This window comes from Pan troglodytes, chromosome 2 (assembly GCF_028858775.2).
Source record: "Pan troglodytes isolate AG18354 chromosome 2, NHGRI_mPanTro3-v2.0_pri, whole genome shotgun sequence".
Classification (NCBI taxonomy): domain Eukaryota; kingdom Metazoa; phylum Chordata; class Mammalia; order Primates; family Hominidae; genus Pan; species Pan troglodytes.
Window position 1 is genome coordinate 160607068 of NC_086015.1, and position 27614 is coordinate 160634681.

The 27614-nt window shown below is 40.4% G+C and overlaps 2 protein-coding genes across 11 annotated transcripts in view; one reads left to right on the forward strand and one right to left on the reverse strand.

The window, feature by feature from the left end:
- Positions 1-27614, reverse strand: part of VEPH1 (ventricular zone expressed PH domain containing 1) — a 246924-nt gene that overhangs the window by 161626 nt on the left and 57684 nt on the right. For all 10 annotated transcript variants that reach the window (XM_054681217.2, XM_054681216.2, XM_001152941.6 and 7 more), the window contains one exon: positions 10072-10238. In XM_054681217.2, the coding sequence (XP_054537192.1) occupies positions 10072-10238 (167 nt within the window). The remainder of the gene's footprint in view (positions 1-10071; positions 10239-27614) is intronic.
- Positions 18596-25386, forward strand: PTX3 (pentraxin 3). The gene is made up of 3 exons (XM_516838.7): positions 18596-18818; positions 19268-19669; positions 24163-25386. Exons 1-3 carry the CDS (start codon positions 18689-18691, stop codon positions 24774-24776), a joined length of 1146 nt encoding a protein of 381 aa, XP_516838.2. The 5' UTR covers positions 18596-18688; the 3' UTR covers positions 24777-25386.

Genomic DNA, 27614 nt, shown 5'->3' on the forward strand with positions numbered 1-27614 from the left:
GCAGCAACCCTGAATTCCCTGGTTTTTCCTGAATAGAGTTAGTCACTTCCTCTTCTGTGCTCCCATAGCAGTCTATTCACGAGTTTGGCATTTTGTCATTGAAGATTGATGGATACATCTCCCAGACCACGTGCACCTTGAGGATAGGGCCATCTGAAAACAGTGCCATAACTTAATTTACAGCAAACAACATTTCAATTCCTCTGTAAAGAATAAAAGTTTTCAAGCAATTAAAGTCTCAGGATACAAAATCAATATGCAAAAATCACTAGCATTCCTATATAACAACAGCAGGGAAGCAAAGAGCCAAATCATGAATAAATTCCCATTCGCAATTGCTGCAAAGAGAATAAAATATCTTGGAATACAGCTAACAAGGGAAGTGAAGGACCTCTTTAAGCAGAACTACAAACCACTGCTCAAGAAAATCGGAGAGGACACAAACAAATGGAAAAAACATTCCATGCTCATAGATAGAAAGAATCAGTATTGTGAAAATGGCCATACTGCCCAAAACAATTTACAGATTCAATGCTACTCTCATTAAACTACCATTGACCTTCACAGAATTAGAAAAGACTATTTTAAAAGTCATTTGGAACCAAAGAAGAGCCCAAATAGCCAAGACGATCCTAAGCAAAAAGAATAAAACTGGAGGTGTTATACTACCCAACTTCATACTAAACTACGAGGCTACAGTAACCAAAACGGCAGAGTACTGGTACAAAAACAGACACATAGACGAATGGAACAGAATAGAGATCTCAGAAATAAGACCACACATCCACAACCATCTGATCTTCAACAAACCTGACAAAAACAAGCAAGGGGGAAAGGATTTTCTATTCAATAAATGGTGCTGGGAGAAGTGGCTAGCCATATGCAGAAGACTGAAATAGGATCCCTTCCTTACGCCTCATAAAAAAATTAACTCAAGATGGATTGAAGACTTAAATGTAAAACCCCAAAAGATCAAAACCCTAAAAGAAAATCAAGGCAATACTATTCAGGACATAGGCACAGGCAAAGATTCATGATGAAAACATCAAAACCAATTGCAACAAAAGCAAAAGACAAATGGGATCTAATTAAAGAGCTTCTGCACAGCAAAAGAAACTATCATCAGAGTGAACATATAATCTACAGAATGGGAGAAGATTTTTGCAATCTATCCATCTGACAAAGGTCTAATATCCAGAATCTACAAGGAACTTAAACATTTACAAGAAAACAAACAAACATCCCCATTAAGAAGTGGGCAAAGAACGTGAATAGCCACTTCTCAAAAGAAGACATTCATGTGGCCAGCAGACATATGAAAAAAAACTCAACATCCCTGATCATTAGAGAAATTCAAATCAAAACCACAGTGAGATGCTGTCTCACGCCAGTCAGAATAGTGATTACTAAAAAGTCAAGAAGAAATAGATGCTGGCGAGGTTGTGGAGAAAAAGGAACATTTTTACACTATTGGTGGGAATGTCAATTAGTTCAACCATTTTGGAAGATAGTGTGGTGATTCTTCAAAGACCCAGAACCAGAAATACCATTTGACCCAACAATCTCATTAGTGGGTATATACCCAAAGGAATATAAATCATTCTATTATAAAGATACTTGCATGCATATGTTCATTGCAGCACCATTTGCAATACCAAAGACATGGAATCAACCCAAATACCCATCAATGATAGACTGGATAAAGAAAATATGGCACATATATACCATGGACTACTATGCAGTCATAAAAAGGAACAAGATCATGTCCTTTGCAGGGACATGGATGGAGCTGGAAGCCATTATCCTCAGCAAACTAATGCAGAAACAGAAAACCAAACACCACATGTTCTCATTTATAAGTGGGAGGTGAACGATGAGAATACAAGCATATGATATGGGAGGGGTGGAACAACACACACTGGGACCTGTTGGGGGGCTGGGGGGAGGGAAAGTATCAGGTAGAATAGTTAATGCATGCTTGGCTTAATACCCAGGTGATGGGTTGATCTGTGTAGCAAACCACCATGGCACACATTTAGCTATGTAACAAACCCGCACATCCTGCCCATGTACCCCAGAACTTAAAAGTTGAAGGAGAAAAAAAAAAGAGCAATTATGTACACACACACATACACATACACATGTGCGTGGGCACACACTTCCTCTTCAATTAGTCTTCAGGCCCAATTTTCTCTTTTAATTACTTTGGCTAGCATTAAGAATCTACTAATCTCTAGAAATGGACAAAATGACTGCCATTTTTATTTACTAATTCCTACCATACTGAAAAATATTATATATTCCAAAAACCATAGTTCTGCTCTAAATTTCAGAACAGTCTACATATTCCAGCACTCCATCTTCTTAATGTTCTGCAAATGACTTCTTATTTTAAATGAATACCAAAAGTGACCTCTGAGTATTCTTGGCCTCGATTAGGTGTGTGAATAGGAATGCTCTACACTGTTGAGCAAAAATCCTAGAAAATAATTCTCTCCTCTAGGGAACAGATCACAAAAGCAGCTCCTCTGTGTCTGAACATTCATCACCGGAAGGCTGCCCTTGCCACTTCCTGTCACTCATTGCTGTATGCTTGGGGATAGAAGTTAATGTCCCAGGGATAACAACAGATGTGCTTATATGTGTTACTAAACTCTGTTCCTTTCGTTGGCTAGACTACAGCATGGTTTACAGCAGCCAAGATTATAGACTTGATTCTCATAAAGGCCACTTGGAAAGTTGATCACCCAGCCTTTTTCTGTAAATGGACCCTGAGAATTCTCTGGAGGTACCAGTTATAAATTACTAGCCAGGAACTGCCTCCTTCCATCTGGCAAGGATAGTGTCCTGAAAAGTAGGATGCCTAGAGGGCAGTGATGGAGAAAGGGGACCCATCTGCTCAGTTAGCCACATCGCGGAGTTCACAGATATGTGATATGTGGATGTTGAAGCGATGCTACCTTCACAGTCTCATGGACTAGTCAGCTTTATGTAGAGAAATTTTTTTTCAAGGGCCAACTGTTGACCCTCCAGCCCTGGAAAGCCATGCTATCCCAGGTCACAGAAGGTGGGTAGTGAGAAGGGCACTCAGGACACATGAAGCATCCCCGCACATTGCCCTCCCTAGAGAGCCCACTCAGTTTACCTCCAAGTTACAGAGCATCAGGAATGCTTTAATGCAGGCACGGAAGCTCTACTTGAATTCCAGTTTCACAAAGTCAAAACCTCCTTAGTTAGCTTCCTATTTCACCTGAAATGAATTAGGCTTAACTTGAAAGCTTCAGTCTGTATTTCTGGTTGTCGCCACTTATTTCCCTTCTCAGTAAACCCTTTCTCCACATTTCCTTCCATCTCCCTTGCTCACTGTCTAATTAAGGAAGGGGTGAGGGAGAAGGTGAATCAGGCAGTTTCTGTATTGTACCACCTGTGGTGACAGACCCTTTGAAATCAAGGGTGTGCTCTAGTTCTAGGGGTGCTGGCAGCAGGAACAGAGCACGAAGAGCCAAGGGAGGCAAGTGGAGAGGCTGCTTTACCATGAAGGTAGGGGTGACAGGAAACGGGACTCCACAATACCCCATTACAACTTCTTCCCCCCAGGTCGGATCCTGGCACGGGTGGGGTCCATCCACATCACTCTAGGTGCTCCCTAAACCCTGGCCTCTTTGTTCTGGGATCCACACTCAGCACCCACAATACCTAGCAGAATGTGAGTTCACCCTCTCCTCATTTTGTTTACTCTCCTTCTTTTGTCTAGCCACCCTCCAACTGCCCTTTCTCCCTCACCGTCTCCTGTATCTTCTGGAACTCTCATTTGCTTCACAAGCCACAGCCTTGATTCTTTAGTGTGTTGAGGTCAAAAGATTTCATTGGTTGGAATTAGACTGGGTTTGTGTTGCAGCTTGGCCTGATCTATCTGGCTTTGGGAAAGTGACCCAGCTAGTGTGAGGCCCAGATGGTTTTAGGATGGTTTTAGGGAAGGTAGTATGACTCTGATGGTCAGTGGGGGACATGAAAGTTGAAAGGCTGATAAAGATGAAGTGCATGTGAAAAGCCACCTCACCCACCAAGTCACCCTTTGGTACCACCACTGTTCTTAAAAACCTCTCCAAACATTGGCTTCTCTATTTATAAAACAAAAAGCTTGTTGTGGGAAATAAACGAGATGTCTGTGATACACCTACATAGTGCCTGGTACATGGTATGAGCTCAGTCACTATTAGTGCCATTGTCTACCCTCCCCTGCCTGCTGGGACCAGCACTGAGGAAACTCCTCCTCTTGTAGCCTTCTCTACAGTGGAAGTGGAAGCTGCCCAGTTATTTCCCCAGTTGGGGACCTCTGCTCTAGGTGATCCAGTAATCCTTCAATTCCACTCCTCACCCCAAACTCTACTGCAGTTTTGCTCATCCTTTCTGTCCTCAATCCTTTCCAAAATTGGTTCTCTCATTTGTGCTCTGGAATACATTCCCCATCTTCCTCCAGCACCTTGTTCTGTCTCCTATTTCCTCTCACATCTTCAATCCCTTTATTCTTATTGTGTCTTTAACTCTCCTTGTTTTTTCTAAACTTCCTGAATTGGCAGTCCATACTCACATGATCCTTTCCTAACCTTCCCTTCCATATGCAATCCACAATAAATGACTGACTTCTCCCACCCTGCCTCAATGATGCTGCCTTTTATAAAAAAGATACAACTGGTGAGCCCCAATTGCCAAATCCAAGGTCAATGCCTGTCTCTTGTCTTTTTTACTTCTCTAGACCTTGACCCTGTTGAGCCACTTTTTCCCCTTTGGAGAATACAGCATGACTTTTCCTCGTTCTTCATGTCTTCACTAGTTTTGTCTCTTGTTAATTTGTTCATTTCTTAATTCAATAACTTTTTTTATTAGAATCCTACTATGTAACCCAGCACTACACCAGGGAGTGCATATGAATATGTAGATAAGAGTCCTATGTACCTTAAGGAGTTTATAGTGCACTGAAAGAAACAGTCATGCAAAAATAACGACATATTGCTCTATGTGCAAAAGGGACAGTGCATACCAGTAACACAGAATTCCCCAGTCCTCTGCCTGAGCTCTAGCCTTGCTCCTCAAAATGTTGTCCCTTGAAGCAATAGCAGCAGCACCATATGGGTACTTGTAAAAAGACACAGTTGGGGTCCCCAACTGTGTCTACTGAACCTACTGAACCAAAATCCCTGGGAGTGAGGCTCAGGCATTGGTCATCCTTGTTGGTCTCATCTCCTGAAGCTTCCTGTGAATTCTGCTTTCCAATATTCAAGATTCCCAGCTCTGAATCATCTGCATAAAAGTATGCATTCTTCAGGATATGGCCTGATGTCACACCCTTTGTGGGACTTCATGGCATCTATTTTCCTCTAAAGTAGAATTCATTACCCCCATCTCTGTTTATGCCATTTGCAAAGAATTTATCACCTTGTTTAATTTGATTCTATGTTTATTGTCAGTTTGGTTCTATGAATGTTTATTGAGCACTATCAGATACTATGGAAAAGTCTAAGATACAGAGGAAGGAAGAAATCATTTCTTGTCAAAGGAGCTTGCAGTCTATTGTGGCTAATTATGCATATAACTATTCTTTCTTGCCTTTCTTTGAGTAATTTGTATGTTGAATACAAATGTTCCAGTCTTCACTTAAGCATTGATTTTTTTTCAAGTGGTGGATAGTGAAACTATAAAGAAATGGGACAACCATAATTGAATAACCTTGGACTAACAATTCATATTCACTGTGCACACATGTTGGTTGATATGGTTTGGCTCTGTGTCCTCACCCAAATCTCATGTTGAATTGTACTCCCATAATTCCCACATGTTGTGGGAGGGACCTGGTGGGAGATAATTTGAATAATGGGGGCAGTTTCCCCCAAACTGTTCTCATGGTAGAGAATAAGTCTCACGAGATCTGATGGTTTTATCAGGGGTTTCCACTTTTGCATATTCCTCATTTTCTCTTACTGCCACCACGTAAGAAGTGCCTTTTGCCTCCTGCCATGATTCTGAGGCCTCCCTAGCCATGTGGAACTGTAAGTCGAATTAAACCTCTTTTTCTTCCCAGTCTTGGGTATGTCTTTATCAGCAGCATGAAAATGGACTAATACAGTAAATTGGTACCAGTAGAGTGGGGCGTTGCTGAAAAGATACCTGAAACTGTGGACGTGACTTTGGAACTGGGTAACAGGCAGAGGTTGGAACAGTTTGGAGGGCTCAGAAGAAAACAGGAAAATGTGGGAAAATTTGGAACTTCCTAGAGACTTGTTGAATAGCTTTGACCAAAACCCTGATAGGGATATAGACAATAAGGTCCAGGCTGAGGTGGTCTCAGATGGAGATGAGAAACTTGTTGGAAACTACAGCAAAGGTGACGCTTGTTATGTTTTAGCAAAGAGACTGGTAGCATTTTGCCCCTGCCCTAGGGATTTCTGGAACTTTGAACTTGAGAGAGATTATTAAGGGTATCTGGCAAATAAATTTCTAAGCAGCAAAGCATTCAAGAGGTGACTTGGGTGCTGTTAAGGACATTCAGTTTTATAAGGGAAGCAGAGCATAAAAGTTTGGAAAATTTGCAGCCAACAATGTGAAAGAAAAGAAAAACCCATTTTCTGAGGAGAAATTCAAGCCGGATGCAGAAATTTACATAAGTAACAAGGAGTCAAATGTTAATCCCCAAGACAATGGGGAAAATGTGTCCAGGGCATTTCAGAGGTCTTCATGGCAGCCCCCCTCATCACAGGCCCAGAGACCTAGGAAGAAAAAATGGTTTCATGGGCAAGGCCTAGGGCCCCCACGCTGTGTGCAGTCTAGGGACTTGGTTCCCTGTGTCCCAGACACTCCCACCATGACTGAAAGGGGCCAAAGTACAGCTCGGGCCATGACTTCAGAAGGTGCAAACCCCAAGCCTTGACAACTTCCATGTGGTGTTGATCCTGTGGGTGCACAAAAGTCAAGAATTGAGGTTTGGGAACCTCTGCCTAGATTTCAGAGGCTGTATGGAAATGCCTGGACGTCCAGACAGAAGTTTGCTGCAGGGGTAGGGCTCTCATGGAGAACCTCTCCTAAGGCAGTGCAGAAGGGAAACGTGGGGTCAGAGCCTCCACACAGAGTCCCTACTGGGGCACCAGCCTGTGAAAGCAGCCAGGAGGGAGGCTGTACCTTGAAAAGTCACAGGGGTGGAGCTGCCCAAGACCATGGGAACCCTTGCATCAGTGTGACTCGGATGCGAGACATGGAGTCAATGGAGATCATTTCGGAGCTTTAATATTTGACTGCCCTGCTGAATTTCAGACTTGCGTGGGACCTGTAGCCCCTGGATTTGGCCAATTTCTCCCATTTGGAACAGCTATATTTACCCAATGCCTGTATCTAGGAAGTAACCAACTTGCTTTTGATTTTACAGGCTCATAAGCAGAAGGCACTTGCCTTGTCTTAGATAAGATTTTGGACTGTGGATTTTTGTGTTAATGCTGAAATGAGTTAAAACTTTGGGGGACTGCTGAGAAGGCATGGTTGGTTTTGAAATGTGAGGACATGAGATTTGGATGGGCCAGGGATGTAATGTTATGGTTTGGCTCAGTGTCCCCACCAAAATCTCATCTTGAATTGTACTCCCACAATGCCCAAATGTTGTGGGAGGGACGCAGTGGGAGATAATTTGAATTATGAGGGTGGTTTCCCCCATACTGTTCTCATGGTAGTGAATAAGTCTCATGAGATCTGATGGTTTTATCAGGGGTTTCTGCTTTTGCATGGGGTTCCTCATTTTCTCTTCCTGCCACCATGTAAGGAGTGCCTTTTGCCTCCCACCATGATTCTGAGGCCTCCCCAGCCATGTGGAACTGTAAGTCAAATTAAACCTCTTTTTCTTCCCAGTCTTGGGTATATCTTTATCAGCAGCATGAAAATGGACTAATACATTGGTACCCTCCAGAATCCATTTCGAATTCCCTCTTCCTGGCAGCCTCTAGTTTCTGTCTGTGTATCCTCCAGTTCAACAGAAGCTCTAGGGGTAGAGCATGCATCCAAAACAGACAGAATATCAAGACTTCTGTTGGATGTTGGTGGCAGTGATAGATGTAGGAGAAGCATAGTGCCAAGAGAGCCCCTAGCACCTATTTGGAGATGACAGGGAGAAAGCCTGTGGAAAATGGGAGCCTAGAAGTCAAATCTGAGAAATCAAAATAGAGAAATTGTTTGTTCACATTATTTTTGAACCAAACCTCATCTTATTTTTTCCCATCACATTAGCTATAAATTCCTTTCCTTGATGAAACTACTGTGGTTTGGGTGTTCTATTACTGATAATCGTAAGCATCCTAATTGTTAAAATCTTCTACTTGAATCCAAAGAACAATAACTGATTTGCTATCTGGAAAATGAACCTTTGCTCTCACTATAGGCTGATTAATTCACAAATAAAGTTAAGTGTAGGTCTTTCTCTTGGTCTTACCTGAGAAACTACAGATTCCTAGAACTGCATGACGACATTAAACTTTCTTTAACAACATTCTACAATAGCCACAGATTCGCAAATCTGTTGCTTTTTTTTTTTTTTTTTTTGAGACAGAGTCTCACTCTGTCACCCAGGCTGGAGTGCAGTGGCTCAATCTCAGCTCACTGCAACCTCTGCCACCCAGGTTCAAGCGATTCTCCTGCCTCAGCCTCCCAAGTAGATGGGATTACAGGCTCCCGCCACCGCACCTGGCTAATTTTTCTTTTTTCTTTTCTTTTTTTTTTTTTTTGAGATAGAGTCTTGCTCTGTTGCCCAGGCTGGAGCGCAGTGGTGCAATCTTGGCTCACTGCAACCTTCGCCTCCCAAGTTCAAGCGATTCTCCTGCCTCAGCCTCCTGAGTAGCTGGGATAACATTCACGCACCACCATGCCCAGTTAGCTTTTGTATTTTTAGTAGAAACAGGGTTTCACTGTGTTGGTCATGTTGGTTGAACTCCTGACCTCGTGATCTGCCTGCCTCAGCCTCCCAAAGTGCTGGGATTACAGGCGTGAGCCACCACACCCAGCCTAATTTTTGTATTTTTAGTAGAGACAGGGTTTCACCATCTTGGCCAGGCTGGTCTTGAACTCCTGACCTTGTGATCCACCAGCCTCGACCTCCCAAAGTGCTGGCATTACAGGCGTGAGCCACTGCACCTGGCCCATTTGTTGCTTTTCATTACTGTATCTGTCTGGTTAATATTTATCTATTTATTTTTAAGGCAAGGTCTCACTCTGTCACCCAGGCTGGAGTGCAGTGGCATGATTTTGGCTCACTGTAGCCTCAACTTCCCTGGCTCAGGTGATTCTCCCACCTCAGCCTCCTGAGTCGCTGGGACTACAGGTGCCTCCTCCATGCCCTGCTAATTTTTGTATTTTTTGTATAGACAGAGTTTCACCATGTTGTCCAGGCTGGCCTCAAACTACCGGCCTCAAGTGATTCACCCACCTCAGCCTCCCAAAATGTTGAAATTACAGGCAGGAGCCACCATGCTCTGCCTGTGATGGTTAATTTTATGTGTCAACTTGACTGGGTCATGGGGCACCCAGATATTTGATTAAACATTATTTCTGGGTGTGTCTGTGAGGATTATTTCAGATGAGATTAGCATTTGAATGGGTAGACTGAATAAAGCAGATTGCCCCTGCAATATGGGTGGGCCTCATCCAATTAACTGAGGGCCCGAATAGAACAAAAAGGTGGAGGAAGGGAGAATTTACTCTCTCTGCCTGATTTTGTGAGCTGGAACATTGGTCTTCTCCTGTCCTCAGACTGTAACTTATGCCATCAGCTCTCCAATTCTCAGGCTTTCAGACTTGAATTGAAACTATGCCACTGGTTTTCCTTGGCATCTAGCTTGCAGATGACAGATGGGACTTCTTAGCCTCCATAATTTCATGAGCCAGTTTCTCATTATACAAACATAGTAAGTAGATGAGCGCTTTCACTTAAAAAAATGGACATTTGTAAATGTATGAGACAGGAAATCCTAAGCACATACGCTGTTCACACACAAACATGCCTGGTTGTGTGGACCATGACATATACAATGTACTTTTTACCTCCAGTTGTTTTTTCTTTGCTGCTACATGCAAAAGCCGTAGTAGATGGTATTGTTCTGGCTGTTCCAGCTGAGACATCAAGGCCAGGAGTTCTGTCAGGTGTCTATTAATTGGCTGAGGCTGCTTTTCATACACAGCAGGTAACACTCTCAACAACATGGTGTTACCTGTTGAGGGAACAATAAAGGGAATGATGACTTTATCAGGCCATGAGCAACAGAAATAACATTATTACCAATGTAATAATATTTGCACTTACACATTAAATAGCACAGACTGATGGCCAATTCTTTTGCTAAAAATAACATGGTACCTTATTCTGAGATTAAAATGTGATTTAATCCGATTCCACAAAAGGAAATATTTTATGATATAATCAGCACCATTAACTAATGAAAAATGTTCCTAAGTAACGCACCATGGGGATAGAGGAACTTTGACAGTAATCAGACCACACCCTTGAGAAGGAAACAGTTCCAATAAAGAATTCCTGATGATAAACAAAATTTAAACGATGTTTAAATGAAAACTAAGCAGTGCTGTAATCATGGACCTAAATGAAACTGAACAACAAAAAAAGTGCAAAGGAATGAATTCACATTCCTGGAAGACACAGAATCATAATTTAGACAACTCACATACAGAAACTATGCCTTATTTTATGAATAGTTTAAGAAGTAGTAATGCAAATTTAAATCCCCAATTTCTGCACTATTTCAAGGGAAGTTTAGCCTCAGCTGATTTGTCACGCATAATTTCCTCAAAGATATGTATAGACAACTAGATTTATAATGGCAAAACCTCAAGAAAACTATTACATAACATATAGAAACTTATCTGCAATCAACATATGGGCAACATCTGCTTATCACTCTATGGTATAGATTTTTTTTCTCAAAATCCTCACAAGTACTTAAATGTCGCAGGGGAATTGGTTTCTAGGGATTTTTTGAACAAGAATTTTTTTGACTCTACTTTTACTTTAAATTTGGCTTTGTATATAGAAGCCATACACAGAAAGAATCAAATAAGAAGGAATTACACATATATGGACCTTAATTAAATGGTAGGAACATGCCTATATATAAAAGACAATTTAGATATGATCATTAAAGAAAGAAGGCCAGAATTTTCAGAATATCAATATCTTAATTTAACGAAAGCGTGATTCTGGATGAAACTGAATGAATTGAATGAATTTGGAGATAATAAAAAATGAGAATTGTTTTTTCCACATGTAGTTCATAGAATAAATCTAAAACAGGTTTTATCATGTTCCCCAGAATACAAGTTGTTGGAAATATTTAGAGTTTTCTTTTAAAAGGTTGTGTTCATCAGTATTTATTTTCAATAGTTTAATTTTCAACAATTTGTTTTGTTTTCTGTTTATTTTACTATGAGCGTCTCCTTAAAAGATCAGGAATTTTTTAATGCAATACCCAATTTGTAAAGCCCATGTTAGATTATAGAACTTAGTTATGAGGACATACTGATCAACTGCTAAAAATGGTCACATTAAAAGGGACTGTAGTTGCAGTCTAAGACAGGAAACTGTTGCATGGCATTTCGGTACAAAACTCACTACAGAGGCCCTGGGAGCCTTGAAGGGAAAAACCCCAGATTAGTCATTTTCAGCTGACTTGAATTTCAATCAAACAATACAAAAAACAAATGCAGAACTTTTGCAGAAATCTTATAAATTCCATTAGTCAATAATACCTTCTTTTAAATTATGAAATAGTTCAAGTCATCAAACAAATGTAGGCAATAATATAAGGAACATCGGTGTGCCTACCAACCAGATTTGTCAAAACTTAACCTTATATAATAATTGCTTTTCATCCCATTTGTTTCCTTTTCTCCCCAGAGGCAACCATCATCCTAAAGGGAGTATTTATGATCTCCATAAGTATTTTTACACTTTAATTACATGCAATGTATCAATAAACATTATATAGTATTGTTTTGGATGCTTTAAAATTTTATATGAATACCATCATACTCTACACATCCCTTCACAACATATTTTTTTCCTATTCAACATTTTGTAGAAGTTATATCTCCAAGAAGCTCTCCTTCATTTACTCTCACAGCCATGTGTTATTCCAGTGTATAAATATGCAACAACTTATTCATATACTCTCTGTGATTGAAAGACATTATGTTGTTATTATTATTCATTGCCTTAATCAATAATGCTGAAATAACTGTCTCTTTGTGCAAAAATGGGAGATATTTCTTAGGGTAGTGCTTCTGAGTCTAATGTGCTTAGAAGTCACCTGGGCATATCTTTAAAACACAGATGTTGATTCAACAGGTTGGAGGTAGGGTTTGAGCGTCTGAATTTCTAACAAGCTCTCAGGTGACACTGATGGTCCATGGACCAAATAGTTAAGTGGCAAAGCACTGAGTATGTCCCTAGGAGTTGACTTTGTAGATGTTCCAAAATTTCTTTGTGAAGCAGTTGTATTCATTTTCTATAGCTGTTATTAGAAATTATCTCAAAATTAGTGGCCTAAAATAACACAAATTTATTATCTTATATTTCTGTAGTTCAGAAGTCTGACATAAGTCTCCCGAAGTTAAAATCAATGTGTGCCCAGGGCTGGGTTCCTTCCTGGATGCTCTAGGAGAGAATTTGTTTCCTTGGCTTAACCAGTGATATGCTTTGGCTCCATGTCCCCACCTAAATCTCATCTTGAATTGTAATCCTCACGTGTCAAGGGAGGGACCTGGTGGGAGGAGGTTGGATCATAAGGGTAGTTTTATCCATGCTGTTTTCATGATAGTGAGGGAGTTCTCATGAGATCTGATGGTTTAAAAGTGGCAGTTTCCGCTGTACTCTCCCTCACTCCTGCTGCCATGTAAGACGTGCCTTGTTTCCCCTTTGCTTTCCGCCAGGATTGTAAGTTTCCTGAGGCCTCCTCAGCCACGTGGAACTGAGTCAATTAAACCTCTTTTCTCCATAAATTACCCAGTCTCAGGTAGTATCTTTATAGCAGTGTGAAAACAGACTAATACATCCAGCTTTTAGAGGCTGCCTGAATTTCTTGGTTTGTGGCCCCTTTCTCCATCTTCACAGCCAGCAACATGGCATCTCTCTGATCCCTGTTCCTTCATCTCATCTCTCCCCTTGATTCTCTCTTCTGCTTCCCTTTTCCACTTTTAAGGACCCTTGTGATTGTATTGGGTTTAACTGAATAATCTAGGATTATCTCCCTATCTTATTTAGCAACCTTAATTCTATCTGAAATGCATATTACATAACATGTTCATAGGTTCCGGGGATTAGAACATGGACATCTTTGGGGGACCAGTATTCTGCCTACCACCAAGATTATGACAATCTACTCCCACCAGCAGCATGAGTGTTTCTGTTGGTCCACATTCTTGCCAGCATTTGGTTGTGACAGACATTGGTGTTTGCTAATCTGATGGGATGTATCTAATATTTTTGCTTTAATTTTCATTTCCCAATTACTTGTTATATATTATATATAACAAATTATATATATACATATATATATAATTGTTTCTGAGATGGAGTCTCACACTGTTGTCTGGGCTGGAGTGCAGTGGCGTGATCTTGGCTCACTGCAACCTCCGCTTCATGGGTTCAAGTGATTCTCCTGCCTCAGCCTCCCAAATAGCTGGGATTACAGGTGCCTGCCAACACACCCAGCTAATTTTTTTGTATTTTTAGTAGAGATGGAGTTTCACTATGTTGGCCAGGCTGGTCTCAAACTCCTGACCTTGTGATCTGCCCGCCTCAGCCTCTCAAAGTGCTGGGATTACAGGCGTGAGCCACCACACCCAGCCCTTTTCATATATTTATAGGTGATTTCCTCACTTGTGATTTGGCCATTCACATTCTTTGCCTATATGTTATTAGGATGTTGACATTTTTTCTTATTAATTTTTAGAAGTTCCTTAATTATTCTGAGCTACTGAATGAATTTTTGATTTATTGATTTAAAATTATATTCTTAATATAGTCAACTGTTTTCATTTTTTTACTTCATGGTTTAGGTTTTTTTGTTAGAAATCTTTCTGTATTCCAGGTTCATAAAAATATTCTCCTATATTTTCTCTTAAAGGCATTATGGTTTTGCTTTCTTGTAGTTGTCTTTAATCTGTCTGGAAATGACTTTGGTACATAGGAGGAAGAAGTTTAATTATATATTTTTCTTTGTATACAAATAATTTTTTCTATTGAGTAGTCAATTGTTACTCTTCTGATTTGCCACACCTCTTTCATATATTAGGTTTTCCATATGTGTCTGGGTCTGTTTCTGGCATTTATCCATCTCTTCATCAAGTCTACATTTTCTTAATTACAATAATTTTATAATAAATCATTATATCCCATAGGACCTACTTCCTGACCTCCTACTTCTTCAAGCTCTTCTTGGCTACTCTATACAAATTTTAGTATCAGTCTGTCAACATCCTTGAAAAACCAGACTGGGACTTCTTTTTCATATTGAACATATTGACTAATTTGGCATAACTGACATCTTTGTAAAACTGAGTCTTCTCATTTAAGGAGATAATTTATCTTTCTGTCTATGTAGATCTTTTTATGTTTTTAAATAAGGTGTTATAATTAGCTGTGTCTTATGTTAAATTGTTGCTTAGGTATCCCATAGCTATTTTTGCTACTGTAAATGAAAACTTTATTTTCAAAGGCATTTTCAATTTATCTGCTGGTATTAATAAAGCAATAGATTTTTGTATGTTGATCTTATATCCAACAAAAGTTGCTCAGTTCTTATTAATATGTCTTTTGAGTCTCTTAGATTTTTCTGTATGTAGATGATCCACTCATGATAAATAATAACAACTTCATTTCTTTCCATCCTAATCCTTATGTTTCTTCTCCTTATGTCCTTATGTCCTTATGTCCTACTTTATAGGCAGGGACTTCCAATACACACTTTGATGAATAGAGTCACTGTCCACGGGTATCCTTGTGTTAATCCTGTTTTTCAAAAGTATGTTTCCAAGGATTTACAATTACATATGTATCTGTTTCTATAGGTTTTGGTATTTATGTTTTTTTCAGTTTAAGTAAGTTCCTGTCTGCTTTCTAGTTTGATTATTTTGAGTGCTGAATTTTATCAAACATTCTTCTCATCTGTTGATATGATGATTCTTCTCCTTTAAACTGTTAATGTAATAAGTTAACAGCTATTCTAACATTTAATCAATCTTGCAGTCTTGGAATAAACTCAACTTGCTTATGATATATTTTTATGCACATTGCTGTGCATAATGTGTATTTTTATGCATATTGCTGTGTTTGGCTAATACTTTATTTAGAGCTGTTGCATCAACATTCTTAATGAGACAGATTGCAGTTTTCCTTTCTTGTGTTGTCCTTTTCTCTTTTTGGTATCATACTTAGTAGACATGTAAAACGAATTTAGCACATTCCTGAACACTCTATTCTCAGAAGCAGTTTGTACAAAACGGGGATTATGTGTTCCTTGAATGTTTGGTAGAACTTGTCCATCAAACCATCTGGGCAGTAGTCTATATACTTCATTATATCAAGCTTTAAGTTATGTAGTTTAAGTTTCTGTATCCTTTGGCAGGCTTTTTTTTTTTCACATTTGAATGATCAGTTATGATATAGGTGAACTTATCAGCTTTGTTAAAATCTCCCTCCATGATTATGGATTTGCCCATTTCTCCTTATAATTCTGTCAACCTTTGGTTTATATTTTTTGAAACTATATTACTAGATAATTCAGAGATATCTTCCTGTTAAAGTATTTCTTTGTATCATAATTTAACTATCCTCTTTTGCCTAAGTCTATTTTTTACTGATATTACTACTGCTATGCTAGCTTTTTTGAATAATACTTGCTTGGTGTGTTCTCTTCCTCCCCTCCAATTTAAAGTTTTTAACTTTTAACATTTCTACTTTATGTTTTATGCGTAGCTTTTGTAAGTGATGTATAGCTGGATTTTTAAAATATTTCTTCTCTCTCTCTCTCTCCTTTTCTTTTTTTCAGGGTCTCATTCTGTCGCCCAGGCTGGAATGCAGTGGTGTGATCACAGCTCACTGCAGCCTCCACTTCCCAGGCTCAAGTGATCCTCCTGCCTCAGCCTCCTGAGTAGCTGAGACTACAGATGCACATCACCACACCAGGCTAATTTTTAAATTTTTTGTGCAGATGAGGGTCTTGCTATGTTGATCAGGCTGGTCTCAAACTCCTGGCTTCAAGTGATCCTCCTACTTTGGCCTCCCAAAGTACTGGGATTCTGAACGTGAGCCCAGACTAAAATATTTCTATATGACAAATAGAAATATTTGTCTCTTAACTGGAAAATGTGTTTCATTAATATTTATGGTAATTATTGGTATATTTTGATTTAATTTTAGCAAATAATATTGTACTTTTAACTTATCCTTCTCTGTGCTTTTCTTTCCTCCTTCATTGATTTTTTTTTCATAGATCAAGTCTTTCTTTAAAAATTCCCCCTGCTCCTTCTATTCGGATGCCTATGTCCGTTTGGTGGTTGTCCTTAAAATTATAACAAATATTTTTGAGCAAAGCAAAATTAATTAATTTCTTTTTCGTCCTCCTGAACAATGAAATGATTTTAGAATCCTATTACTGAACATAAAAGCAGCACATTTTAGATTATTTCCTTATATCTGTCTTCCAGTTCATTAATATTCTTTTCAGCTTTGCCTAATTTGCCACTTAATCCATGCCTTGAGCTTTTAAAATTTTCAATTAACTTTTTTTTTTTAATTCTAGAAGTTTTATTTGGTTCTTTAAAAAAAATCACCTAGCCTTTTTCTTTTTGACAATGTCTTATTCTTTTCTCATATTTTCAATTCCTTCTTTTAGAGCTTCAATAGTTTTAAACATATTTATTTTCTAGTTTTTGGCTGATATTTCAACTAAATGAAGTTCTTGGGGAGAGGTGTCTAATCCTTTTTGGTTTCTGCTGATTCTCATTTATAGTGGTTTGCTTCCTCATATGTTCAAATATCATTGTGAATTCTTTTTTTTTTCACAGTGGCAGATAGTATATATTTGAATTCTAAACATATCTGAGGGCAGGCCCAATTTCACAAACTCAGAGGGACCTTGTAGAGTTCAAAGAGAGACATGATTGCTTCCTACCTCTTTGTGCTAGGGCAGAGTGGGATTGTACCTACTGAAATACAGTAGGTAACCCTCTGAGGGTCCTGGCTTTCATGAGGATCTCCCTTCTAACTCTCCACCTTTGGCCTAAGCTTTGCTTCCACATGGTCATCAACATTTGGTGGTTATAGAACTAATAACCCCTATCTCACTTCACTCCTATGCCAGAGGGGCCCTAGCATCAGCTCATGGGATTGTTGTTTTTGCTTTCCTCTCTATCTTTGGCTCCTGGATTTTCCCCTTACTTTAATGGGAGCTCATCTGTACCTTTTAAGTTTTTATTAATATCATGTGAACACAGACCTGTATATATTGTTAGAAGCAGAAATCTCTAAGTTTACTTTTAAAACATGATCCTTGCCTCGAAACCTTGTAGAACAATATAATGTCCATATAATACCAAGTTATGAAAAGAAACATACCTAAATAACTAAATAAGTATATTCCTTTTTTCCCCCAGCTTTTTTTCCCCATTCTAGGTTTACCCAGTTGTACTGTGTTGTTTGTCATAGGCCGGGTGAGGTGGCTCACGCCTGTAATCCTAGCACTTTGGGAGGCGAAGGCGGGTGGATCGCCTGAGGTCAGGAGTTCGAGACCAGCCTGGCTAACATGGTGAAACCCTGTCCCTACTAAAAATACAAAAATTAACTGGGTGTGGTGGCGGGTGCCTGTAATTCCAGCTACTCGGGAAGCTGAGGCAGGAGAATCGCTTGAACCCAGGAGGCGGAGGTTGCAGTGAGCCGAGATCACACCATTGCACTTCAGCCTGGGCAACAAGAGCGAAATTCAGTCTCAAAAAAAAAAAATTATCTATAAAAGTATAGGTGCAACTCCACAAGTATTAAAGACAAGATAGCTCGGATTGGACTTGACTTTCAGAGCCATAACAATTCTTAATATGTTGGTTTATCTTGGAATCAGACCATTTTCAGTTTCAACCTGTAAAACAGTGTACAAAGGAAACAAGGAAAGTTTTCTATATATAAAGGGTTGTGAAATAATAACAGCTCACAGAAAATGCTGAAATGATGATTTGCTTCAGTACCCTCTGAAATTTCTCCCCTACCACCCCTCCTTCATCCCCATTGCTATCAATTCAAATTACAACAGCTAATTCTCAGAAGAACAGTGGAAGCCCAGTTTCTCTCCTCTTTCCCCTCTGACCCTCTTCCAATTAATCTGACTGCAGCGTAAACCTTTGCGGTTTAATATTGTGCAACTTCCACATTTCCCTCGCCCTCCCACTCAGCCCCCTCCCCCACCAAATTCAGGGGAACTCCCGTTACCGCAGTGCCACCAGCATTACTCATTCATCCCCATTCAGGCTTTCCTCAGCATTTATTAAGGACTCTCTGCTCCAGCCTCTCACTCTCACTCTGCTCCGCTCAAACTCAGCTCACTTGAGAGTCTCCTCCCGCCAGCTGTGGAAAGAACTTTGCGTCTCTCCAGCAATGCATCTCCTTGCGATTCTGTTTTGTGCTCTCTGGTCTGCAGTGTTGGCCGAGAACTCGGATGATTATGATCTCATGTATGTGAATTTGGACAACGAAATAGACAATGGACTCCAACCCACTGAGGACCGTAAGTTCACTTTAACTGTTTCTCTGCTAACCCTGACTACATATCCACCTCTTGGTCTAAATAACACACATATACTTTGTGGCCAGTGAGACAAGTTAAAAATTTATAGCTGGTTATGCAAAAGTGAGAAGCACTTGAAGAAAGATGGAGGTTTCAAAGTTATTTCTGTAACGTACATAATGGGTTGAATCATATAAAATCGTCAATATTTGACTGTTTTGAGCTACATAACCTGCGATTTCATAGGGTACAACTTAATCTATACCTGAATGAATGATTTCTGTCGTTTCTGAGACATTTACATGCTGTTTTTCGGAGGTGTCCTTAAAGGGAAGGGGAATGCCAGGAACGGGCTGCAACTTGGCACCACCGAGGGAGGTCAGCTTTTACAAAGCACATCCAAGGCAGGCCTGGGCGGGCTGCTAACGTGTGTGTATCCCGTACTCTAGCCACGCCGTGCGACTGCGGTCAGGAGCACTCGGAATGGGACAAGCTCTTCATCATGCTGGAGAACTCGCAGATGAGAGAGGGCATGCTGCTGCAAGCCACGGAAGACGTCCTGCGGGGCGAGCTGCAGAGGCTGCGGGAGGAGCTGGGCCGGCTCGCGGAAAGCCTGGCGAGGCCCTGCGCGCCGGGGGCTCCCGCAGAGGCCAGGCTGACCAGTGCTCTGGACGAGCTGCTGGAGGCGACCCGCGACGCGGGCCGCAGGCTGGCGCGCCTGGAGGGCGCGGAGGCGCAGCGCCCAGAGGAGGCGGGGCGCGCCCTGGCCGCGGTGCTAGAGGAGCTGCGGCAGACGCGAGCCGACCTGCACGCGGTGCAGGGCTGGGCTGCCCGGAGCTGGCTGCCGGCAGGTAAGGAGGCAAGCGGGGCCGGGACCTCCCACTGCGGCTTTGTTCCGGGAGCGCGCGTAACGGCAAGCCAAGCCAGGCAACCTTCTAGGGGAAGCTTTCATGGGAAGCGCGCGCGCGCGCACACACACACACACATACACACACACACACACACCCCTATTTCTGCATGCGCGGTCACAGAGCTCAGGCACACCATACAAGGCGGGAAAATTGGCTTTAAAAAAGTATTCCTCAGTCCTAAGGAGCCCTAAAGAGAGTTGTGGAGGTAACCATCACAGTCTTGAAATAGACGTCTAGGGCCCCTGACACCCGATCCGACTAGGCGCTGCAGGAGTCCACTGGCCCGTTATAACCGTGATCCCTCTTGCCGCCCAGCTTCCCTCCGTTAGGGATTTCCACGTCTTCTAATTTTATCCTGCCTCTGTCTTTAGAGAAGCTCTGGTTTCCCGCACTATTTCAGGGCCCAGGCTAACGTTTAGGGATGTTTTCCAGCCCCTCAGCCGGCCCCTCCTCTCCGCCCACCCATTCTCAGCAAGAAACTTGAGGCTAAAGCTAATCTCCCGAAGGGTCAGCGGAATTCTTCAGGGGTCCCCCAGCCCCCGGGGTTTGTGGAATTAGCGCGACAGGGGAGGTCGGAGGGTGTGCGGTTTGGGATTCAGCGTGGAACAGTCAGGTGTAGGAGCCAATCCGTGTAGGGGATCCCAGCTCCACCCCAGGGATTCAGAGAATTGGGGCCAAGCAGGAGAGAGACTGTTCAAACCACAGGCAACTTCTCAAAGTCCCATGTGACACTCCATGAATCTCCAAACAGACATGGGTTCCCAAAATAATACATTCTAAAGATGGTTAAAAGAAAGAAATAGAAGATTTGGAGCCAATCAATACTCCTTTGTATGCCAAAACTTCTAAGAAATGGTGGTGTGACAATCATTTTGGATTGTATTAGAAAATCAGTGTCCTAGGTAAGAAAATATAACTTGCACTTTTCCTGAGAATCCTTCCCTGTATTTCCAAGAAAACAACTTTTGCTGGATGGGGAGGGGGAAGAAGCATGTTTCATTTAAAGTTACAGAATTTTATGTAATGAGAGCATGTTTCATTTAAAGTTACAGAAACCATACCATATTTCCTAAATATTTGAGGGGTGCTTGTCAGTAAATACTAAATAGGGCTTCAGAGGAGAAAAAGCATAAAATCAAATGTACACTAGATTCTCAATGTGACAGGAGAGAAATTAGAATTCTGCAGCCGTTTTAATGGATGAAATGTCTTGTGTTTCGCAAACCACGTAAAGTCATTGTACATATAATGCACCTGAAAAACCGAAGAATTACTCTATTTTTTATCTTCATCTTTGCATATTAGTTAGAGCAGAAGAGGGATGCATTTCTGAATTCTAAGATGTTAATCCTTATTACATCCAATAATACTTTTACCCATATGCTTTGATTTATCTTCTCTTGGTCTCCAGCCAGCTTGGCTCCTAACCATTCTGCTGTTAGCCTCCTAAGAACCTGGTTTTAATTTTGTTTGGTCTTTGATAATCAGAAAAACCTATTAGTTAAAAGCCATTTCATAAGAGAGTTTCTGACATTTTAAAGAGGTATTAAGAGGCTCGTTTTTGGGTATCCCTGGTCCCCAAAAGAGGATCACCAAAAATAGCCAACATGCGGTTCCAGTCCATGAACTTATATAGCCAGTGTAGCCTAGAGGGAAGCTGAGTCTCTGAGATGCAATCCAGGAGTGCTTTGGAATGCAATCCTGACTGCCTGGGCTTATTTAAAGAGGAAATCACTTAACTCGATTGCAGTAGGCACCCTCTTGAACACTACTTTTTTGTTTTTTTCTTTGAGACGGAATCTCGCTCTGTCGCCCAGGCTGGAGTGCAGTGGCGCGATCTCGGCTCACTGCAAGCTCCGCCTCCCGGGTTCACGCCATTCTCCTGCCTCAGCCTCCTGAGTAGCTGGGACTACAGGTGCTCGCCACCTCACCCGGCTAATTTTTTGTATTTTTAGTAGAGACGGGGTTTCACCGTGTTAGCCAGGATGGTCTCGATCTCCTGACCACGTGATCCACCCGCCACGGCCTCCCAAAGTGCTGGGATTACAGGTGTGATTGAACACTACTTTACTGAAACTTTATAGAGTCTATATCAAATGCCCATGGATATGGTGATTTTTTTCAATGATTTTTATTTGATTTTAATTAACACAGCTGGAAAAAAAGATGTACCTAGCAATTTCATTTGAAAATAGAATCACTGCCTCATTAAAAATTAATTTTAAAAAATCTTCAAAAGTTCAAATTATTTAGTGAAAAAGTATCAAAGCATGACAGAGCCAGTTTTGTGTTTTAGTATTGTAGTTACTTTTATATGATTATCTGAATGCCAATATTTTATTTGACTATCCCTAATACTAAAGGATAAGGTTCATATTTGTCTAATGTTTTCAGGATAGAGCCTACCCCTGAGCCACTTGTAGGAATCTGACATAGTTTACCACACTTTTACATGGATGTTTGGTTTCTGCAAGTTCTTTCTCTTTACCAGTTATTCTGGAACCATTCTGGGAGTTTGCTTTTCAAAGCTGTCTTATGGCATATCTTCTTTAGGTTGTTATACCTGCCCTAATTTAGGTGTTTTTAAAAAAATGCCTACATACACATACACACATATATATACACACACATTTATATACATATATGTATGTATACATACATACATATACACACACATTTATATACATATATGTATGTATACATACATACATATACATATGTATATATGTGTGTATATATACGTATACATACATATATATATATATGTATATAGATGCAGAGCTCACCTGTTCTTTCCCAGGGACATGTAAAAGGTTTTCGTTTCAGCATCTCCAGCTTCCCAAATGGCTAAGTCGCCTTGAGATGGACAATGGTGGAAACTTACTGAGCTTTCCACCTCAAATTTGAAAGTCCCCCTCCCAAGTGCTCTTTAGCAGAAACATGTTCTCCAACCAGGCTCCTTGAAAGAATGTACTTCTCTTAAAGATTTTCAATTACTGCTTAAATAGTAATTATAAGCATGTGGACAAGGTAGAATTTTTAAACACATTTTTGGTCTATTCAGCTCTTAAGTGCTACATACTTGCTGCTTACAGACTTGCAGAATATTAGGAGCAGAATGGAAGGGCCTTTTTTAGATAACGCTAAAGCCTAGAGGAAATTATGGTGCTCATCCAAAGTTGCATGGCTCATTAGTAGTAACACCATCTGGATTCTAGCCCTCCTAGAGAAATCTAGGGGTTCTATTAATACGAGGCACTGTAGTGTGCTGATTAAGGGCGTGGCCTCTGTGACCAGACTGCAAAAATTCAAACTCTAGTTTTACTGCTTATCAGCTATGTAAACATAGATAAGTTACTTTTACCTAAGTTTTCTCATCTGTAAAATAGGAATGTAAAAGATTATCTCTTATGGTTGGCATGAGGATTAAAATGACAAACAAAGTGATTAGAAAAGTATCTGATACATAGTGAATGCCCAATAAGCTTAGTCATCATTATTATACATTGTTGCCTTTCAAAGGTAGTTTTCTAAAAACTCTGCAAAGTTTACAAATATCTGAGAACATTTGGTGTATTAAAATGTATTCTGCAGGCCAGGTGTGGTGGCTCATGCCTGTAATCCCAGCATTTTGGGAGGCTGAGGCAGGCGGATCTTGAGGTCAGGAGTTCGAGAACAACCTGGCCAACATGGTGAAACCCCGTGTCTAAAAAAAAAAAATACAATAATTAGCTGGGCGCAGTGGTGTGCACCTGTAGTCCCAGCTACTCCGGAAGCTGAGGCAGGAGAATCGCTTGAACCTGGGAAGCGAAGGTTGCAGTGAGTCGAGATCGCACTACTGCAGTCCAGCCTGGGTGACAGAGTGAGACTCTGTCTCAAAAAAAAAAAAAATGTATTCTGCAATAACATCACTATCCTAGAATTTTGCTGAAAAATGCATGTTGGTAAAGGCTAAATGGAGCGAACTAGGTCTACTGAATTTCACAGGTTTATTATTTTAGGAACTTGGTGGTGGCAAAAAGAGAGAACCAGGTTGGGTTCTGAATTCTTGGAAATTATAGAATTATTGTCTGAAGTTAACTGATAGTGATTCAACTTTTTTTAAAAAAAGCAGTAACAAAGAAAATATGCAAATTGGAAGGGGAGGTAGTTATGGCTTTTATTATTTTGTGGGTTTGGACTAGTTGGCTCTTCTATTTGCATGCTTTCTCTTCATTTAGATGCTTCATTGGATAAGACAATTGGCTTTCCTTTTTCTCATTTTCTTTGCTCTGCAGAGATTACAGTGGAAGCTTCTTAAGTCGTAATGTAGGGTTTCACATAGCTTTCAATTGTAATCATTAAAATTCTTATGTTAAAATAACTAATGCCAGAATAATTCTGAATTAATTTATATTTTCTTTAATATTCTTCTTATTTTCTTGCTACTCTAGGTTGTGAAACAGCTATTTTATTCCCAATGCGTTCCAAGAAGATTTTTGGAAGCGTGCATCCAGTGAGACCAATGAGGCTTGAGTCTTTTAGTGCCTGCATTTGGGTCAAAGCCACAGATGTATTAAACAAAACCATCCTGTTTTCCTATGGCACAAAGAGGAATCCATATGAAATCCAGTTGTATCTCAGCTACCAATCCATAGTGTTTGTGGTGGGTGGAGAGGAGAACAAACTGGTTGCTGAAGCCATGGTTTCCCTGGGAAGGTGGACCCACCTGTGCGGCACCTGGAATTCAGAGGAAGGGCTCACATCCTTGTGGGTAAATGGTGAACTGGCGGCTACCACTGTTGAGATGGCCACAGGTCACATTGTTCCTGAGGGAGGAATCCTGCAGATTGGCCAAGAAAAGAATGGCTGCTGTGTGGGTGGTGGCTTTGATGAAACATTAGCCTTCTCTGGGAGACTCACAGGCTTCAATATCTGGGATAGTGTTCTTAGCAATGAAGAGATAAGAGAGACCAGAGGAGCAGAGTCTTGTCACATCCGGGGGAATATTGTTGGGTGGGGAGTCACAGAGATCCAGCCACATGGAGGAGCTCAGTATGTTTCATAAATGTTGTGAAACTCCACTTGAAGCCAAAGAAAGAAACTCACACTTAAAACACATGCCAGTTGGGAAGGTCTGAAAACTCAATGCATAATAGGAACACTTGAGACTAATGAAAGAGAGAGTTGAGACCAATCTTTATTTGTACTGGCCAAATACTGAATAAACAGTTGAAGGAAAGACATTGGAAAAAGCTTTTGAGGATAATGTTACTAGACTTTATGCCATGGTGCTTTCAGTTTAATGCTGTGTCTCTGTCAGATAAACTCTCAAATAATTAAAAAGGACTGTATTGTTGAACAGAGGGACAATTGTTTTACTTTTCTTTGGTTAATTTTGTTTTGGCCAGAGATGAATTTTACATTGGAAGAATAACAAAATAAGATTTGTTGTCCATTGTTCATTGTTATTGGTATGTACCTTATTACAAAAAAAATGATGAAAACATATTTATACTACAAGGTGACTTAACAACTATAAATGTAGTTTATGTGTTATAATCGAATGTCACATTTTTGAGAAGATAGTCATATAAGTTATATTGCAAAAGGGATTTGTATTAATTTAAGACTATTTTTGTAAAGCTCTACTGTAAATAAAATATTTTATAAAACTAGCTCACGTCATTTAATTATAAATTTAAGAGATGTTTTGGAGCAAACTCGTACTTTTCTCTTTTCATTTAAAGTAGGCAATTAGTTTTCAGATACTATTATGTAAACAGCATGGTTAATATTGTTAGGAATGAGCAACTATAGACTTGTTTTAAGTTTGGCTTCCTATAAACCATAAGCAAGAAATATTATCTCTGCCAAGTCAATTCATCTCTGTGGGTTTTAGTTTTCTCAGCTGAGAAATCAAGGAATTGATGAAATAAGAATCTCTAGGACTCTTCCCATTTGACAATTCTAGGAGCTTATACAACTTTCTGTACTGTGTAACATAAAAACAAACACCAAACATGAATCATCACAGTTCCTCAGATACACATGATGCTGCAAGACATGGCTTAGGAATGTTATTTGGGAGACCTAAGAATCTGGAAAAGAACTCCTGCCCTGAAAGCACACCCCATTCTCTTACTTACTCAGAAGGGAGAGGTCAAGCCCCTTCACACTGTGGATGGGGAGGTAACTTTTCCCCACCACACTAGTATTCTCCTGTAGATTCTATGTGAGGGCTGATAGAAGGGCCTCACAAAGCTGATTCTGAAATGTGGTGGACCCACGGTGATGATATGTCCTCTGAAAGATAGGGCATGGACAACCACAGGACATTTCCTCTTCATGAGGTTTGGAGAATAGGACCAGGAGTAATTTTGTAACTAACTAGCTAGGTGTCAGACAAGTTACATAACTCCTCTGCATCTTCTCAGTAAAAGGAGGTGATTGGACTCAGTGCCTTTCAGCAATAAAATTCCATGAATCTAATAATTTTTGAGTATGTTCATTATATAAGTATAGCTTCATTCCACTTGTGAAACCCACAAACAAGGCTAAGCCTCTAAGAAAATCACTTGTAGTTAGGGGCTGATAGGCCAGTCTCAGACTCTTGGAGATCACATAATTCAAGGCTCTAGGCACACTGGGCACATGCAAAGTCCCTGTCTAGCCATTGTCTATATGACTTGAACTCCCAGCTGGAAGAAGGAAAACTAGACCCAAAACTTAAGCAGAAAATTAGGCATGATTTAAATTCCTTTACATGCTGCAACACAAATTATACATGTTTAAGTGATGCCAGATGTTGCAGGCCGAGATAAATGCAAACTCATATGCTGACAGAATTTAATATAAGAAAACTTTTAATTTTTTTAAGTAATTACATGTTTAGGGTGAAGAACAAACAAATAGAAGAAAATAAAATAATACTTGGGTTAAAAAAGTAGAAATTTCATCTGCTAGAGCAGTAAGTCTAGCTAGGAGTTCTAGGGACTTCTAATTGTTCCCAGATATTCATTTTCTCTCTTTCTCTAAATGACAGAATCCTAGCTTTAGTGGAACATGTGACCACTCAGAGTAAATTCTATATTTTTCAACATTACTTGCAGCTTGATGCAGCCATATAACTATGTTCTGACCAACGCTGAAATATTATATGTGATTCTTTTCCTCCTTCTGTCTGATTGGAATATGGTAATGGGCTGGAATTTCAGCAGCCATCTTAGACCAGGAGACTCCATGCAACAGTACAGAAGAAGCATGGGTTCCTGATCATTGTGAAGCCATCTAGCCAGCCCTGAGCTGCCTGCCCACGGACTTCTTTTACGTGAGAGAAAAATATACTTTTGTCGTGTTTAATCTTTTAGTTGGTTGATCACTCAATCTAATTTTGATCCAGTAATTTTTATTTTAATTTAAAAAACTACAGCCAGGCGGGGTGGCTCAAGCCTGTAATCCCAGCACTTTGGGAGTCTGAGCCAGGCAGATCACAAGCTCAGAAGATCGAGACCATCCTGGCCAACATGGTGAAACCCGTTTCTACTAAAAATACAAAAAATGAGCCAGGCATGGTGGTACGCACCTGCAGTCCCAGCTACTCAGGAGGCTGAGGCAGGAGAATCACTTGAACCTGGGAGATGGAGGTTGCAGTGAGCCCAGATCACGGCACTGCACTCCAGCCTGGCAACAGAGCGAGACTCTGTCTCAAAATAAATAAATACATAAATTAGCTGGGTGTAGTGGCGTGCGCCTGTAATCCCAGCTACTCAGGAGGGTGAGGCAGGAGAATCTCTTGAACCCGGGAGGCGGAGATTGCAGTGAGCCGAGATCGCACCACTGCACTGCAGCCTGGCAACAGAGCGAGACTTCATCTCAAAAAAACAAAACAAAACAACAACAACAA